The 18,335-nt window shown below is 49.1% G+C and overlaps 1 protein-coding gene across 1 annotated transcript; it reads right to left on the bottom strand.

Moving 5' to 3' along the window:
* Positions 1-10,775: 10,775 nt before the first annotated feature.
* LOC119463914 (neprilysin-1) lies at positions 10,776-16,831 on the bottom strand. Its single transcript, XM_037724736.2, has 3 exons — positions 16,688-16,831; positions 14,445-14,729; positions 10,776-12,425 (listed from the first exon to the last, which is right to left on the bottom strand). Exons 1-3 carry the CDS (start codon positions 16,805-16,807, stop codon positions 10,860-10,862), a joined length of 1,971 nt encoding a protein of 656 aa, XP_037580664.1. The 5' UTR covers positions 16,808-16,831; the 3' UTR covers positions 10,776-10,859.
* Positions 16,832-18,335: the final 1,504 nt, after the last annotated feature.

The raw sequence follows: 18,335 nt of genomic DNA, 5'->3' as shown, positions 1-18,335 counted from the left end.
TTGCTTCTTTGGCGTCCATGGCGGGAAATAGCTGGCTTGCTCTGATTGGCTCCTGTTTTGGGGCGCGCCTAGAGTGTACTAGAATCGGCGCGCCATAGTGGTGACCTGAATGGAATCTTCCGCTTATGGGTCAGTGGCGCCCTCCTTGATTATATCGGTACTGGCGCGCGGAGGAGCAGCGTGAGCACGTGAAACCTACAATCAGGCGGTGCCCTAAAGTGCTCCACACTTAAAACATGAATGTGCAGGTCACGTCCAGAAGCGAATGGGCACCAGGCTCAGGAACATAAAGAATGGGAAGGGAAAACGCTTGCAGATGGTCTGCCACTCTCCGGGAAAGGACGCCTCAGAAAAAGACATAGGCTCCCTTCAGGTTTACTATGGCAAGGCTATTGGGGGAAATGCACAAAGGAGAATATACAACGAGCTGTATGGGCGATATACTTTCATAAGTTATCAACAGATGCCAAGCTCAGCTATGCCCCGTTCCGAAAGGAATAGATGGCTGCCCGCCGATCGCTCCGGCGCTCGCTACTGCACCTGCCGGTGAGCATGTATTTATTTGCGCATGATAAACCTTTTTGCGTGGCAGTAAAACGTATCGAGCCCTTTCGGCATGCATACGACATCGCTCTGCCAACTCTTCCTTGCTGAGGATCCGTTTTAGCGGCATTCTTATACTTCCGTTGCACGCCGCCGCGATTTTCGACCAGCCACCGCAAGCTAAGTAAGGCGAAGCGGACCAATCGGAGAAGCCGGCACCACCCTCTTCATGCGGTTATCTATTTTCACTGTGCTGGCTCGGCCCCATCGATACCCTCTCCACTAGAGCGTGCTTCTCGCCTCTTGTTAGCCAATTAGATAAGAAAAACCGCTGAGTGTAGACAATGTTATTGGTTTTGAAAGCGAACAAAGGCGACCTCCTATAAACGAGGAGAGAGTTTGATTGGGTTGTTCAGACAACGCTGCGGGTCACCGCCCGATGCTTGCGTCGGTGGGTACGTAAATTTGACGTGAGGAGTTTGGAATCAACACAGCCCTCTTGAGGGAAGCCTTGAAACTTACTCCCACAAAATCTACATTTATGAGGCTGTGATGGGCGTCATCAAGCCAGTGTTCAAGGCGTTGTCAGATCCAGGTCTTCTGAGAAAATGTCTTCATGGACGAACACAGAGCACCAATGAGACGCTCAACCAACTCATCTGGTGCCGCTGCACTAAGACAACATTTGTCAGTGCTGACACATTGAAGACAGCAACTAACGATGATGTACCCTACTACAATGACGGTAATTCTGCACGAAAAACTCTTCTGGGGGCCCTTGAAATTGTTCAAGGTGTGTTTTGTAATATTGTCCTCAACAGGATGGATAAAGATCGTGTTGACAGGGCAGAATTCTATGACTCTGCCAAGAGCAAGGAAAGGCGACAGAAAAAAAAAAGAATTAAGAAGGATTTTAGAGACACCAGCAAGAAAGCCAGCAGTAACATATTCTGCGGCATTTTGAGCATCCACAAGTAGCATACGAACACAAAACTTCATTTTTCTCAAATTACGTTTCTTATGATTTTCTAAAATGCAATGCACCTTTTCTCAGAAAGTATTAACCCGATTCCAGTGAAACATTGCACACATGTACTACAACAAGTCATAAATATTCTGGGCTAAAAAAATCACTGATAGGAATGATAATACCGTAAGAAAAATTTAACTGCAAGACACGCTCTTCGCAGCTTTGTGCATGCAGTTTTTAAAATTTTATTGGGCACCAACTGCAAGAAGGATATGATATCTCTTTAGTTCAGATATAACGTAGGGGTATTTGTAATAACACTGCCTTATATCATCACATTGCTCTTTGTGGTTGCAGAGGAAATGTACATTAAATAATTAAATGCAATTAGGGAGTTGGCCACAGAAAGGGTAAGCCATCTAGCCACAAAATAAGGGTACTTTGTTATACCCAGTGGCCTCTTTTGTGAGAACATGAAATTTGATGTGTATACCTGCACCCACTGCTTCTAAAATATTATGTTAAAAACTAACATGTACCATTTACCTTACCATACTCTCATAAAATGTTGCAGGTTCTGGAAAGCAAAATGTGTGAAACGCACGTATTTCGGAAAAAGAGAAAAGGTCACACATCTTGTACTCGGAACAATTTGTCGCAGGGCACACCCTACTATATTTGTTGATGAATGAGTGAATTATCCTTGTAAATGGGGCGGTGGCGTGTGCCACCGCACTAGCACAATATTTAAATTGCTGTGCAACTTTTCAAGTCTTTAAGTACACATCACCGCCTAGAGCAGACTAATGAGCTTTAACATGTTTCAACTTGCTGTATTAACAGTTTCATACCAAAATTTATTTACTATAAAGCTCTATATGGCCGTATTCAACATGCGCAATAGAGCTCAAAAAACGCCATATTCGAGCGATTATTCTTATGCGCAGTCCTTGAAACTTCTGCTTGTCTTCGAGGGCACTGATCGTCATTTGCCGGTCATATGCAATGGTTACGCACTGGTATTCTAATTATAGCCACACTTTAACCTAACTTGCAGGTCATGAACTGCAGTGACAGAAGAAAACATTTGCGGTAAAGACTTGCGTGACCTATTTCGGCACTGAAAATGTCAAGAAAGGTGTGCCAAACATTTCTAACTCTCATTACGAGCAGTAACGAGTAAAAAATGCTTTCAAATAGCTGAGTGGCACGCCGCCAGAAGAAGCCGAAAAGGAGATCGCTGCGAGAAACTCCTTGTACTTCGAGGAGATGTAGCGCTTACACATGTTTCCAACTCATTATTGTTTTGCGTTGACTGAAAGTCCGGGATCTCTAAACACCAGAAAGCATACTCACAAGCCTCAGAGCGTCCTAAATAAATCATCTCAATAGCTTTTCTACAGCTAGTTTCGGTTTCGTTTTCTAGGAGCATGGCCTCAGAGAATTGTTGGCGCACGCTGTCGACCATGGAGTCTTCGTCGGCTTTTTCGATTTTCGGAGTTCTGGCAGCCCACTGGCATGCAGCCAGACGGACAGCCAGCTAGTTCCGGTCCTGACAGGAACTTACGTGGGCTGGTATCCCACGCTTACAGGGGCTAGAATGGGGAAGTGTGTTGAACGCGCCGGCTCGCGCGTGGCGCTTTGTGAGGAAACCGCCAAGTGGCGCTGCCACACGCTTACACGTCGGACGCGAATGCGATCGTCCGCGCGGGCAGCCCAATACGCAATAACAAAACAAGGAAGCATCGTAATATATATTCTCGCTCCTGCATGGCGCCAAATGGCGATTGAGTAGCTATGCTAGCCCTTTCGTAATTGAAAGGCGCCAAGGTAACAATCCGATTAAGCGTGCGTCGATGGTAGAATGTAGCTTGTTTTAGCCGATTTATTCCCGCTGACACCTTATCGAATGCAAAGCAAGATAATTCCCAGTGGTAACTCGGAAACAAACATTCTGCTTTTGACACACTGTTTACGCAAACAACTCATTATTGAAGAGTGGCTCACAATCCGTTTAAAACAAACCATTCTCAGTCATCGATTATGTTTTGCTACGCGATGCACCTGAGCTGATGCTTTTATTGCGATAGCAATTATATGGACACTCAAAAGCAGATTTCTGCCGTCGGCGTCGCCGTCGCCGTCGCCGTCGCCGTGAGGTTCCGTATGACGTCATTTGGAGATGAAATCGTCGCCGCGCGCCGAACGCTGTATGTGCGAGTGAAAGGGCGCGAGGGGCGCGTCTTTCACGGGGAGTGAACGCACGGCGGAGAACAAACGCGCGTTCTGCGCCGTGCTCGCTTAAGGGCTGCAGAAGTAGGCGTCTCTTTTCTCCTTTACAATCACCATATATGTAGAGCAAACGCGCCTTCTTCGGACGCGCGAGAGGCCGTGGGGGAGGGGGAGGGAAGGGAGGCGACGTTTAGCTGCGGCACCAAGTGCCTATTTATATCAGAGGCTCCAGCAACAGTCACCAACGCCGCACGCATTTTGAGCTAACGCGGGCAAAACGCCGATGGCGTCGACAACAGTTCTGCGTGTTGTTGCTACCAAAGCCGCTCACCTTACTTCGTATGACATTGCTGTGTTGCTATCGCATTCATTGCTTCGCCCTTAGGGCGAAACTGTGACATTTTTTAGTAATTCTACAGTCTTTGACTACAATATAGTTTTTAGATATTATCTTTTGTGCTCTGGTCATTGCTTAATATCGAATTCTGAAATCTTTCGCTGCAGTTTCCTTCTTTGGGGCTCGCATGGATTATTAATCGGATGCTTCGGCGCCGATTGCGTACTTTGTTGTAAGCTTAATTTCACTTGCTTGACGCTCTCTTGCACGTCTGCAAAGAAGTGGAGCCTTCGCCCAACTTTGCGAACGAAACAGTTTCTTTCTACACAATATGTAATATTTAGTACTGTCGAGTGGATAGTCGAATGTTCCGAAAAATGATAGGCAAGTGTCCAAAGAATTCTACAAGAGGCTACACCAAAGTATGAAGCCACGGTCCTATTATTGCGATAGCAATTATATGGACACTCAAAAGCAGATTTCTGCCGTCGCCGTCGCCGTTGCCGTCGCCGTCGCCGTCGCCGTGAGGTTCCGTATGACGTCAATGGAGATGAAATCGTCGCCGCGCGCCGAACGCTGTATGTGCGAGTAAAAGGGCGCGAGGGACGCGCGCTTTCGCGGGGAGTGAACGCACGGCGGAGAACAAACGCGCGTTCTGATCTGTGCTCCCTTAAGGGCTGCAGAAGTAGGCGTCTCTTTCCTCCTCTACAATCACCATATATGTAGAGCAAACGTGCCTTCTTCCGACGCACGAAAGGCCGTGGGGGGGGGGGGGGAGGAGGAGGGAAGGGAGGCGAAGTTTAGCTGCGGCACCAAGTGCCTATTTATATCAGAGGCTCCGGCAACAGTCACCAACGCCGCACGCATTATGATCGAACGCGGGCAAAACGCCGACGGCGTCGACAACAGTTCTGCGTGCTGCCGGTGCTGCTGCATGTCCAAGTTTATACAGCTGATAAAGCTGCTATCATTACTCCGTATAGCTCTCTTCAAATTTGCTATCGCAATTGATGCTTCACCTTTCAGGTGAAACTGCGACAACTTTTTTTTTCTCACGAGAAAAAAAATTAATTGTTCACATACACTTCAAACGCAACGTTGTCAGCCTTATGTTATTCTCTGCTAAGTGACGCGCCTGAGTTTCAGATCTTTTCACGAAAAGACGCTCTCTCTCTATATTTGTTGAGTGACTTCGTGTAGAAGTGCAAACGGGTGACCAAAAAGAATTTTGCAACCTGTTTGGTAAGGCGGTGCACAGCCCAGTATGACGTCGTTCTTCTGCAAGCAGGAGACGAGCTCTGCCACTGTACAGCTCGTTGTAACTGAACCACATCGATACAAGGGCGTGGTTTCAAGGGCGTCTATACAAATGAGAAGAGATTCTCCGAAGGGTAAATGAGGCTCCCATTGATGCAGAACTTGGTGAACTTCGCGACCTGTTCGTTGGATTCGCCGACGGCAACAAGGAGCTCGTCAAAGCATTCCTTGCACACAGACTTCAGGGTTGTTTTGCGTGCAACATACCCTGTCATGCAGAAGACTAGCCGCGAGTCGCTCATCTTTTCAGGGTAATCATGGTGGGGGAGCATTGCGGATTCAAAAGGACAGACTGGTGGGCTAGTTGTTATGACATTATTTACACAGTAGCGCAGAAGCACACGGACGGCGAAAGAAATAGACGGGACACCGTGCCAACAGCCGAGTGTGTCTATATACCCAGGCGCCTGTGTCTATATATATCTGCTCTCATGCAAGAAACGCTCAGTTTTTAGTTAGCGCTGTACTCCGTCTGTTGCTTGCGCAGTCCGTGTGCTTCTGCGCTACTGTGTAAATAAAGCATTGTGGACTTCTTTATCGCGTGCGGAGCTTCTTCAATCTTCTCACTATCCAGCAGTGCGTCCAGTTCCTGGTTTGCATCCTCAATGCTGAGGAGAAGTGTCAGATCGCCCTCTTCACAGAGTGCTGTACTCCGTCTGTTGCTTGCGCCGTCCGTGTGCTTCTGCGCTACTGTGTAAATAAAGCATTGTGGACTTCTTTATCGTGTGCGAAGCTTCTTCAATCTTCTCATTATCCAGCAGTGCGTCCAGTTCCTGGTTTGCATCCTCAATGCTGAGGAGAAGTGTCAGATCGCCTCCTTCACAGTTGCCACTGCTGGGAACTTTGACCAAATCGTAGAAAATAAGGCAGCTCACGGTGAGCAAAAATACGATAGTAGCATCCAGGCACGAAACAATGTTTTCGCACCACTAGCACAGATATAGACTTGCTGCTGCACAAAAAGAAACGAGCGTAATTTTCCACAGATACCCGCCGTGGTTGCTCAGTGGCTATGGTGTTGGGCTGCTGAGCACGAGGTCGCGGGATCGAATCCCGGCCACGGCGGCCGCATTTCGATGGGGGCGAAATGCGAAAACACCCGTGTACTTAGATTTAGGTGAACGTTAAAGAACCCCAGGTGGTCCAAATTTCCGGAGTCCCCCACTACGGCGTGCCTCATAATCAGAACTGGGTTTGGCACGTAAAACCCCATAATTTAATTTTAATTTTCCACAGATCAGGGCGGGCGGCGTCACAGAAGCAGCAGAGTCGTCTCGACTCGCATCGGGCGACGTTGATGATGATGACGCCTACCCTTTGTAGTGGGTGGACATGGCTACCTCAATGGTGAATACCACGCACTAGCCAAAAAGAACTTCTGCTTAAGAACAGAAAAAAAAAACGAACAGGAAAAGGAAAGAAACAAGTCTATGAACACTTAGTGAACCCAATCACACGTGCGCTGATTGCCCAACGTAGGCCGTTAACACTTGAGAGCTTTCTGCTCTCCAGCGCTCGAGGCGCCCCTTCGTCCGTGCAACCAGAGTTTTGTCGACAGCACAATCGGGATCCCCCACAATTCCGGGAAGTTCAAAGCCGAGGGCTGCGCCGATGGTGATATCTTCAACGGCTGGCGCCCCGATTGCGTCACATAGAAGGACTACGTGGTCTATCGTCTCCTTCGCTTTGCCACACGCACGGCACACCACACTGGGGACCTCGTCACTAATTCTTCTTTGGCGAACCAGTGTGCTGAAGGCGCCGGCTCGTGCCTCGGAGAGCAGCTTGCTCCCTAAGGCGTTGTCGTAGAAGTCCACCGCTGAGATTTCCTTCTTGTGTTGGCGGTAGGCGGCCAACGTCCACTTCGCCGCCATCGCCCGCTGCCACTGCGCTGCCTCTTCACACTTCACTCACTGCCGTGCCCGGTGCGCCCACGCCGCCGATGTGTCTGCACTGAGTGGACAGCTAAAAAAAAACCGTATTTACTTTCGGTGCGGTAAATAGGTCTCACCCATGGCGTGCGCAGACAAGTCGCAGACAGGTAGTCCAACACATGCCGCGCCCATCGTTCACGAGGCATACAGAGTAATTGGCCCTGGTAAGCGATCTTGCTGATTGCCTCGCGCGCCTCCAAGCTTGATCACCCTAGGTCGCCCTGCATAGCCTCGTTTGCCACGGCGCATGGGATCCGAGAGCTATCCGACCAACTTTGCGCTGTCTACGTTCAAGCCACTCCCGCGTGGGCGCCGACATGCAAACAACGGCATTTGCGAAAGTTAACCCCGGCACATGCACCAGTTTCCATAGGTCGCGCACCATCTGGTAACGGTTGCAACACCACAGAATCAGTCGATGGAGGACGCACTGGGCACGAAAGGCTTTCTGCCGAAGGCTGGTTTCGTGTTGGCCATAGAGTTATAGGTCGCTCGATAACTGCACCCCTAGGTATTTATACGCTGGGCATGTTGATACTCTTGCATCACCCAGCCGTATGGTGACTTCGTCTGTATACCTGGTCCTGCGAGGTGAACAATCGCCGTTTTCTTGCAGCTGAAGCGCAGCCCAAGGCGTGTTATCTCGGCGTGGCAGATGTCAATCAGCGCCTGAAGGTCTTGTGGACCCTCTGCCATCAACACCAGGTCGTCAGCGAAGGCCAGACCTGGCAATTTGCAATTGTCGTTGGCACCAGGCGTATTATACCGCAACCTGAAGCCGAGGCTGCAGTTGAGAAGTTTCCGCTCGACGCTCGTCACGTACAAGATGATGTACAGTAGCGGGGACAACGGGCATCCCTGGCGCAATCCCCTCGATCATGACCCTGACGGGGTCAGATTGTACCGATCCGAATTTGCCAATGACCACGTTATCCGAATGCAGGCGCCTTACGATAGACAGAAGCGGTCCGGGCAGTCCCTTCTCCGCCAAACAGTCAAGAAGTGGAGCATGAGGGACGTTGTCACAGGCTCCCACGACGTCTAAAAAGCAACATAACAAGGAGCGTTGTTCCAACCTGGCGATTTCTGTGCACTGGGTGAGGATGAAGAGGTTGTCCTACAGCCGCCGGTTTGGGCGGAAACCATTCTGCAGCTTAATAAGGACGCGTTTCGACTCGGCCCATCCACTGATCCATGCCTTCAGTATTCTTGCAAACAGCCTGTACAGCACACTTGTGACTGTGAGTGTGAGCGGGCGGTATATATAGTCTTCGATGAGTTCTGCTTGGCCACCTTTCTTCGAAATGAAGGTTACTCTACCGAGACACCAATCCTGTGGTATTTGTGCCCCTTTAATCATTTCTGTTAGCAGGCCCGCAAATGGCTCTTTTGCCTCCTCACCAAGGCTTTTCACCGCGCTGGCTGGCAGGCCGTCTGGCCCCATGGCTGTTCGGCCACTTATATGTGCTAGTGAGTGGTCGATTGCTTGTGTAGTGACCTTCCACTCCACGTCTGGGCTTAGAGACGGCGTCCCCGCAAAGCCACAACCTCGCTGAGGCACGCTTGACGACTTGTTGTGCTCTCCAGCCTCCCTCACCACCCCGGGCTCATATAGTCGATTGAGGTGTTCAGTGATATGCTTTTCCTGTTTCCTGATTGAGTCGCCAGTGGCGGCATTTTTTAGCTGAATTGGAAGCTGGTTGGGCCGATCCACAGCCTGGACGTATCGGCAAAATTTTTGGCCAGCGGATTTTCCCTCAGCTCGTAGGGAATGCATGAATTCGACATTGTACCTTGCGATTTTTGCTTGTACCAGCTCTTGGACTTTACGCTTCAGGAGCTGAGACTCAGTCCACGCCGCCAAACATGCCTCACTGGGCCCCTCCCTGACGAGCGATCTGTGGTGGCGGTTTGCCTCGCCGCGTGCTTGCCATGCTCTCTTCACTTCCGAGTCCCACCAGGGATTTCGTATAGCGTGTGTAGACCGTTTGTCGCGGACGACATGCCGCTCCATCACTAAGAGCAGGGCAGACATGTACGTACTCCTCGTACGTTGTGGCCTCGTTCCTCCAAGGGCTTGTCTCAAACTCCTCCATGGCAGTCTGGACTGCCTTCCTCGGCAGGTACATACTCTGTGTCTGTGGACGTCGGGCCCGAGCTCCCCGGTTGCCTGAGTAACTGAATTCAAGTAGGAGGCGATTGTGGTACTACCCAGACTGTATAGGCCCATCTCGTCAATGTCCAATCGCCGGAGCAGAGCACCAAGGTGCGGGGACACCAGGGCATAATCAATGGACGTGCAGCTGGCACGGGTGCACCACGTAACCTGTCCTTCAAAGCACGACCCCAGGTTCACAATCTCTAGTTGCAAATCTTCAGCCATTTGTAGTAGGTGATGGCCATTGCTGTCAGTAAATCCGTCCATTTGTAGTAGGAGATGGTCATTGCTGTCAGTAAATCCGTCCAGCTCGTTGAGATGCCCGTTGAAGTCTCTCCAACGATGATACATTGTTTGTCAGCCGCGAGTGTTCGTGCGTCCGCGCGAATGCACTCCGCAAGATGGCCATTCGCTATACGCTGCTTGTTGTAGACTGACAGACAGAGGACACATATGTCGGTCGGCGTACCCAAAACGTCGCCTATAGCCCACAAGTGATCCACACAGTCTCCGTCCGCCAGTCTGCATCCACATTGCCACAGCAGCCCAATGCCTCCTCCCTTACGGTCATTCCCTGTTCTGTTCCTGCCAGCCCCACATCATCCGTGGTGTACAGGTGGTTCCTCCAGGTCGCGGAGATGGGTCTCTGCAACTGCGTAAACAGACAGCTGCTCAGCACTAAGCGCACTTCTATCTGTCTGCAAGCGCTCTCCACGCAAACGTCAACTCTCGCAGCTGCGACGACTGCAAAACGTTGGACAAATACACAAGGATATTTTTTCTAAGCACAGTCATAACTTGAACAGCAGAAACTCGTGATGAAAACACGAAACATAAAATGATGTACAGCAGAAACACAAAAATGAACAAAAAAATCTTGAAAGGACGTATACTTGCATGTAATTATCAGTAAAGTGCATGTTTTTTTTTTTTTGTAGCATGCGTATTTTGTTATTTTACGGCATTGTTGCACGATAATATCAAGAAAGAATTGGCCCGGAATTTTTTTGTTGTTTTGCATTTGAAATGTATGCTTTTGGTCTGCACGCGTCTTCACGTGCGGAATTCAATTTGCCATTTTGTTTTGACTTTGTAAACGTTGCGAAAGTACGAAGTTGCAGAATTTATACTCGGTCCACGTTCGTACGTGACCGAGCAGTGGCAAATTTGTGAATCATTTGATAGAACACACATTTGTCGGAACAGAATAGAGTGCTACTCTTTCAAAGCGTAAAGGGCTGCAATTTATATGTAACGGAGACAGCGCTAAAAATCCACGTTTGATCAGAACTGACGCCAACAACAAAAAAGATTGTCAATAACATAAATCGAAGAGTTCTCCGATGAGGCTTTTCGACATGCACTGGGCTAATTCACGTGACAGCTGTTGATGGCCGCCATGGCGTCTCCCGCCTGACAGCCGAAGATGTCGAGGAACATGGGCGCATTGGCTGCCCCGAACAGGCCAGACGCGTAGGCCGTCTCAAAGTCCAGCGTGTTTCCGTCGCGTGGCGCGCCTTGTGCCGTGCACATCGTCAGGCAAGCCCGTTTGTAGAACATCAAGTTCGAAGAGGTCAAGCGGGGCTTGTTCCTGCTGACGATGTCGCGGTCGTAATGGCGCTTGACCGCGTACGCTATGCGCAGCGATTCCATGACGCTGAACGCGTGGTCAAATTGGTGGTCGTTCAGTTTTGCGTGCAACTTGGCTGACTCGCGGGCGTAGCAGTCCTGGAAGGCCACGTAGTTCTTCAACGTGCCGTTGCTCCAGCCAGCCGTCGTCTCCGTCCGCGCACCTCGGTCGACGATGATGAAGAGGACCTTGCGGGCCAGCTGAATTCCGAGCACGGCGATGTTGATGAACTTGTCGTCTTTGACGTGTCGATAGAACATGGGAGGCACGGCGAACATGGGCGGTAGCACGACCGCGACTTTCGCACGGTTCACAATCAGGTCGGTTCCGAGCAACATCTTCTCAAGGCCCAGGTCGTCGCTTCTATCCACTGCCAGGAAGAGACATTTCTTGATGTCGCGGACGTACAGATTGACCACATTCGACACAAACCCCGCCGAGGTGACCTTCCTGCCGCTGCTGCACTGCACCGCCTGCTTTGTCATGCTGGCGCCGTAGAAGCGCACCAGGTGAATCTTGGCTAATTTTTTCAGCGTCGCCCGCCTGTCTTCCTCGGCCATCCAGGCCCAGTTAGCCACTCGGATTTTAATTTGTTCCGCTATGGTAGTCATGTAGGCGTCGACGATTTCTTCGATCCACTTGGTGATCGATAACAGGCTGCTGATGAGGTGAAGCCAGGTGTCTTCGAACGCCGGCTGCATCATTTGGTAGCATACATTTCTCACGGCGAGGGCATCGCGGTTCTCGGACAGCATGTAATCCAGTTCTAAGACGCTCCTCGAGACAAGGGCGATGATGTAAAGAGCCCTCGCCGCTGACTTTGTCTTTACCAGAACGTCGTTGAGCTCTTTGCATATGGTGTTGATGCTCACTGTAATGATCGAGACATTTTCCGGAAGAGACAGGTCTTTTTGGAGCACTTCCATCCACGTTTTCCCCGGAAAAGTCTGGCACTCGACTTCTGGCAGCCTTGTTTTCGGCTGGCCGTCTTTCTCTGTGATGTTCTCTCGATTCCTGTCCAGGTTGAGAACCTCTTCGACGACAGCATCGGTGGCGTAGTCTTTGCCTATCGCTTTGATAAGACGGCTCATGTACTCGTGGAAACTTTCGTTGCGTTCTGGTGTGAGGGAATTGTGTAACGGGTGCCACCTCTCAACCTTCAAACTCACGTTCGCTTTGTCGTCGATAACGCTGAATGCCAAGAGCGTGTGAAAGCGGTTCACTAACGAGAGACGAAGGATCTCGCGGAAGAACTGCATCGGGTCAGTCTCGGTGAGCCACTTCGACAGCGAGATGTTCAAAGCCTGAAGGAACAAGCATGGAGATTAGATAAATTCATGTACTAAGCATCATTCCTACCGTGGCGGGAATATCGTATAGCGCCAGAGTTATCTCTAGTAATTCTTGTAGTGCACTCATCGCGTTGTAGGCACCAGCATTCTCGGTTTTTCCTAGATCACGTGACCTCGAACACTCGGCGCGCGGGTTAGGCCGCGCGTGCGCTATCGCAACCGGAACAGCACGGCGATGGTGGTGATGGGACAGCGTGCTTCGAGCGCCCACATAATTGCTATCGCAATAAAGCGTTCGGAGCAGCTATCATCGGGTATCGAGATGATCTGGAGTGGTCGAACAAGGGGTGTCGTTGCCTGGAGCTGTGGTTTCTACAAGCGAGCTTCAGTCCTAGCAAAGACTTCCCAGTCTTTGTGAAAACGTTGGTTCCATTGACGTATCCACTTGGAACAAATTTTCGGTACGACACCAGTTTCGAGATATTTATTTACAAAGTGCGCGACGAAATACATTGGTGTTCCAGTAACTCTTGTTCTTCAATGCATAAAACACTGGTTTCTTAGAGAAGTTCGTAGTGCAATAGTGCAATAATTGTTACCGCAAGCTTCACGTCACATATCTTGAAACCCGTGCGATCTTTAGAAATCGTTCCAAGTGGATATGCCATGCAAAATCGCCGGTTGCAATTAATAAATTGCAATATATACCTTAAAGTAATTAATTAATAGGGTAATTAGTTAACTTGTGGTAATTAGTTGGGTATGCCTCTTGATTTCTCGCGCGAGTAATGTCCATCGCACCGAGTACTCAATGACTACAATTGCTCTATCTGCCACAGGTGATGTTAAACAATTCCGCATAGTCTAAAAAAAAAAAAGCACACCTTATATGTATGACATGCATAAGCAAATGAATAAACAGTTGTTAGTGCGCAAGGTCCGTGTTCGTTTCGTGTTTTCGCGTCAGTATCCCTGTGCGTGCGACATCCCAGCAGCGCAGCCTTACGACAGTATACAGTTGAGTCTGCGTAAATTCTTTAAGAAAGAAAGAGCAGTGCATCTGTGGCCTCCACCTACTCCTTGCAACTTGAGTATAACCGTCCGATGACTCACAGTCAATTCTTGGACATGGCTGATTAATGTAAATATAAAAAAAAGTTGTCGCAGTTTCACCTGAAAGGCGAAGCATCAATTGCGATAGCAAATTTGTAGAGAGCTATACGGAGTAATGATATTAGCTTTATCAGCTGTATAAACTTGGACATGCAGCAGCACCGGCAACACGCAGAACTGTTGTCGACGCCGTCGGCGTTTTGTCCGCGTTCGCTCAAAATGCGTGCGGCGTTGGTGACTGTTGCCGGAGCCTCCGATATAAATAGGCACTTGGTGCCGCAGCTAAACGTCGCCTCCCTTCCCCCCCTCCCCCCTCCCCCACGGCCTCTCGCGCGTCGGAAGAAGGCGCGTTTGCTCTACATATATGGTGATTGTAAAGGAGGAAAGAGACGCCTACTTCTGCAGCCCTGAAGGGAGCACGGCGCAGAACGCGCGTTTGTTCTCCGCCTTGCGTTCATTCCCCGTAAAAGCGCGCGCCCCTCGCGCCCTTTCACTCGCACATACAGCGTTCGGCGCGCGGCGACGATTTCATCTCCATTGACGTCATACGGAACCTCACGGCGACGGCGACGGCGACGACGATGGCGACGCCGACGGCAGAAATCTGCTTTTGAGTGTCCATATAATTGCTATCGCAATAAAACACTTTATCAAAGTGCTTCGGACTAATTTTGACGACCTATAGAGTTGCTTAACATACGCATGGCGCATGAACGTTTTTGCACTCCGTCCCATCCTTGCCCTCCCCCCTCCCTCCCCAATGGCATCGGCCCGGTTTAATCGTCAAGACAGCTAACGACGACTTCACGCCAAAACCCTCGGGTATAGGTAGACAAAGAAAACTTCACATAAAAAAAAGCGCATTCGGAGCAGACATTTTAGGTAAGTGCGAACCGCGATGCAAGGATGGTTCTTCACCTTGAAAAGTTCGTCCGTGGAAGCCTGTATGTCGGCGTCTGTCTTGAGATATGTGAGGCAGGAGTTGTAGAAGATGGCGGCGTTCTGAATCAGCTCGCGGTTCTCGCCGTGGACGGGGGCCCGGATGAGAGCCTCGTGGAGCGTTTCCGAGAAGTTATTCGCCGCGTCGATCATGAAGGAGGACGGGCGCTTCGTGTTGTTGATCCATCGACCGCACACGTGTCGGTAGAAGTCGGAGCACGGGTTCACGTTGGGATCCATCAGGCTCTCGGTAAATTCGACCACCTGCAAGTGGCGCGACCACGGTAAATGCGTTCCTTGCTCACGATTATTCAGATGGGTTCGGCGCAAAATGCTAAAGAGGGACCTATTTCGTTGTTCTCGAAAAACAAATTTTGCAGCTGAAAAAAGGCGTCGAGGTCCGCGAATCGAACTAGGGACCAACGCCTTATCGGGATGGTTGCTACATATCGTCTGAGCAAAACCAGGAGAGGCTAGCAAGTGGCAGCGCGAGGTCCAAATCATCAACTCGACGCTCTGTACGAACAAACGAATGAATAAAGCTTTGTTTGTCAGCATGCATGCTCTCGCTTTTTGACTTGAATCACTGAACGAATTAATTATTCAAGTATATGTTCTGTGGAAATCCGCAAGGTGGAGTAATCTCACGGAAGAAATGTCTAAGACTCGCAAAATTTTCCCCACCATTGGCTAATCTTCCGCTCTTAACTTCAATCCAACTCCATCAGCGTCTACATATAGGTGGTGTCCAAATGCAGGCTTACGGCGCATTCTATCTCGGACCAACCAAAATTCGTGAAGAAGTAATCTATACCATGAAGCATGCGAATAGCCGAAACGGGTCTTGGGTGTAGGTGCGTACTCGCTCACGCTTACTTAAGGGCACGCTGCGCCATCTAGTAGCGTCGCCACGAAGTGCAGGCATGCGCAGTGGCCCATAACCAGTTGCCGTAGATAGTTGCTGCCGAAAGAGGTTCATTGAAGAGCGGTATACATACCTAATGGCGCATACCCACGGGAACGGCTCGTTTTGACTGCACTACTTTCGTGATCGGCGCACATTTTGAGTTTGCACTATCTTCGGGATCGGCCCATATTTTTGGTTAGGTTAGATATACGGAAAGGAAGTGGTCTTACAATGCCAATAATTCTATCCGCATTTAGAAGCAATGTGGTAGGCGATGCTTTCCTGTACTACAAGTGCCGGAAGCTATTACTGGAACTGGAAACAAGCAGTTCATGATCGCCATGTTAGGCATTATCTCTTGGAGTCCTCTCCACGGTAAGATAAGGTGCGAAAAAAAAATAAAGTCGGATAAAGGCGCAGCTGCTACATATGCTAGAGGATAGGCGAACAACGCCCGGCCGCGATCGAGTACTTACATAAATTTCTGAAGTCGTAGAAATTGTACCACAGGCTTCTCGCAATAAAAGGAGCACAATTAGCTTAGCAGCATGAAGTTTGGGAAGCGCTAATATATTTTGACGTGTTCTAATTAGCTAAACTGGAAACATTAGAAAAATATTCAGAAGCATCAGAGCGACATAAGGAAAGCCAACGCAAGCTCGAACGCCTTGACGGACCATCGCATGTTTTCTGACTACATAATTGACTGGGACTCTGCTGGTGTAATCGAGTCTATCTTCACCTCTGCTCTTAGAGTCTTCATGTATTCAATGGACAACACACGCAATAAACCAGACACAGGGTAATCTTCCGGATATATACACGCGCACCATGGGCCACTTAGCGCATAAATAATCGGACCCTCCCACGCTCCTTTTCGTTGTGAAGAAAGATGTAGTGGTCCCGAAACGTCAGTTATACGTTTGTTTTCTTTGAACCTTATGCGAGGGCTGGTTTTATTTTGAACGTGTATGACCTTCGGGTGACCAGTATTTTTTTCGACTATTGGGCTATGACGTTATTCATACAGAAATACGCAAGATTGCCAAGCGCGTTTTCTTTAATTATTTTTTACTGCTCTCGCGTGTCGCTAAGCCTCCGCGATCGCGCAGCGAACTAGTGTATCATGGCGTTATGGACGCACAGGCTTATTGGGCGAAAAAACCGGAACTGGTGCGTGGAACCAAGTAAATTATTTAGGGCACTCTAACGCTTGCCCATACTTTTTTTTTGTTCAGCGCTTAAAGGGTTTTGAGCTTCATTTGAGGTAACGGAAGTGGGAAATGTCCCATCAGATACTCCTTCGAAGGGTCACCTCTTGGCACTCCTGGCCAATGCAGGGCAGGTTCGTAGTGGCTTGCCTTGTACTGCCCGCGAAATGGACGAACACGCCCATGGCTATGATGCAGCCGAAGCATACGACGATACCCGCCATTATGAGACGTTGCTTGAAGACATTCATCCCATCTGGAAGAGAGGCACTGTCATGTCGCGTTTCCTTTATTTATTTATATTATTTATTCATTTATTTATACTGCGACCTCAAGAGACAAAGAAGCAAGGACTGCACATAACAATGAATCAATAGCAGAATTTATGAGAAGCATTAAGGCACCACAAAATCAGAGATAACACAGCAGATAAAAAAAAATCTACAACTACGTCAGCCTTGGGTCACAACGTCATCGGAACGGCTATTCCATTCAACAATTGTGCGCGTTGTCGACACGACAAAACCAGAAATAGCACTGCAGAATAATAAAAAAAAGAATATACTGTAAGTGTTTCTCAAACGACGACAATGAATCTTCGCTCACAACATAACCATAAAGACTACTCCGTTCAACAATGGTGCTGGGGCATCGTGTCCATAGTCTACCTTCCAAGATTTTCGAATGTGGTTCAACTGTTATTTTCCAGAAGGGATATATTTCATTACTTGAAATATATTTGAATGTGCGAATTTAAATGAACACTTTTGTTTCTAAGTTACTATCGTGCTTTTATTTGAATACAGGATTTCACATGTGATGTGTGTTTGTGAAAAGCATTTATATTTCTTGCACCCTTGCAGCCCATTGTATGGTGTATGTCTTTCCTTCTTTTCTCTGTGTATTTCACTTCTTCTTTTTTTCCGCGCTGTGCTAATTGTCCGTGTCAATTCTCAATGGGTTTCTTCCAGGGCGAGATTATGAAAACCAGAAGAAGGGGACAGGTAAGTCCAGTGCCTCGATTTTCCCGCTTGTTCCTTGTGTACGCGTCTGTCTCGCTGGTTTTCCTGTTAATTCACCAGTCGCTCCACAATACAGTCAGGTTCTGTGCACCAACATATGCACCACCAAAGTTGGTGCAGAGGCTAATTTTAGGATTTGCCGCTAATATTGTATAACATTCCGTGTTGTTTTATTAAAAGCGAAGCTTTTCTTTGCGAGCCTCGCCGGGTTTCCTGACCGTGGCTGTGGCCTGACTGTTCCCTTGCCGAATAGGCCAACTAATCACAGCGGAGCACGCGCGTCGCGCACGCCGCTAGATACCTTGCAGCACCACCAGATGGCGCTCGCCTCCGCGGCAGCGGCGGCGCCGGCCGTGCGAGAAAAAAAGTTCCAGAAAGCTCGCCTTCGCTCATCCGCGGCTGCACGACAATGAGGAAGTAAACGCTTTTTGCGGATAGAATGGATTCGAACTGCGCTGCGTACGTATGCACATGCTGCCTCTGAAATCATGATGCGTTCAAGGCGTCCGTCGTACTCGATAGTAGTCAGCGATTCCGCTTAACAAAAGGCTTGGTATAATTTGTGTATCCGCCGTGGTTGCTCAGTGGCTATGGTATTGGGCTGCTAGGCACGAGGTCGCGGGATCGAATTGCGGAGATGGCATCCGCATTTATATGGGAGTGAAATACGAAAACACCTGTGTACTTAGATTTAGGTCCCGTTAAGAAACCCCAGGTGGTCCAAATTATT

Source organism: Dermacentor silvarum, chromosome 9 (genome assembly GCF_013339745.2).
Source record: "Dermacentor silvarum isolate Dsil-2018 chromosome 9, BIME_Dsil_1.4, whole genome shotgun sequence".
NCBI lineage: Eukaryota > Metazoa > Arthropoda > Arachnida > Ixodida > Ixodidae > Dermacentor > Dermacentor silvarum.
Note: the sequence above shows the minus strand (reverse complement) of the source record. Positions and strands in the feature narration are given on the sequence as shown.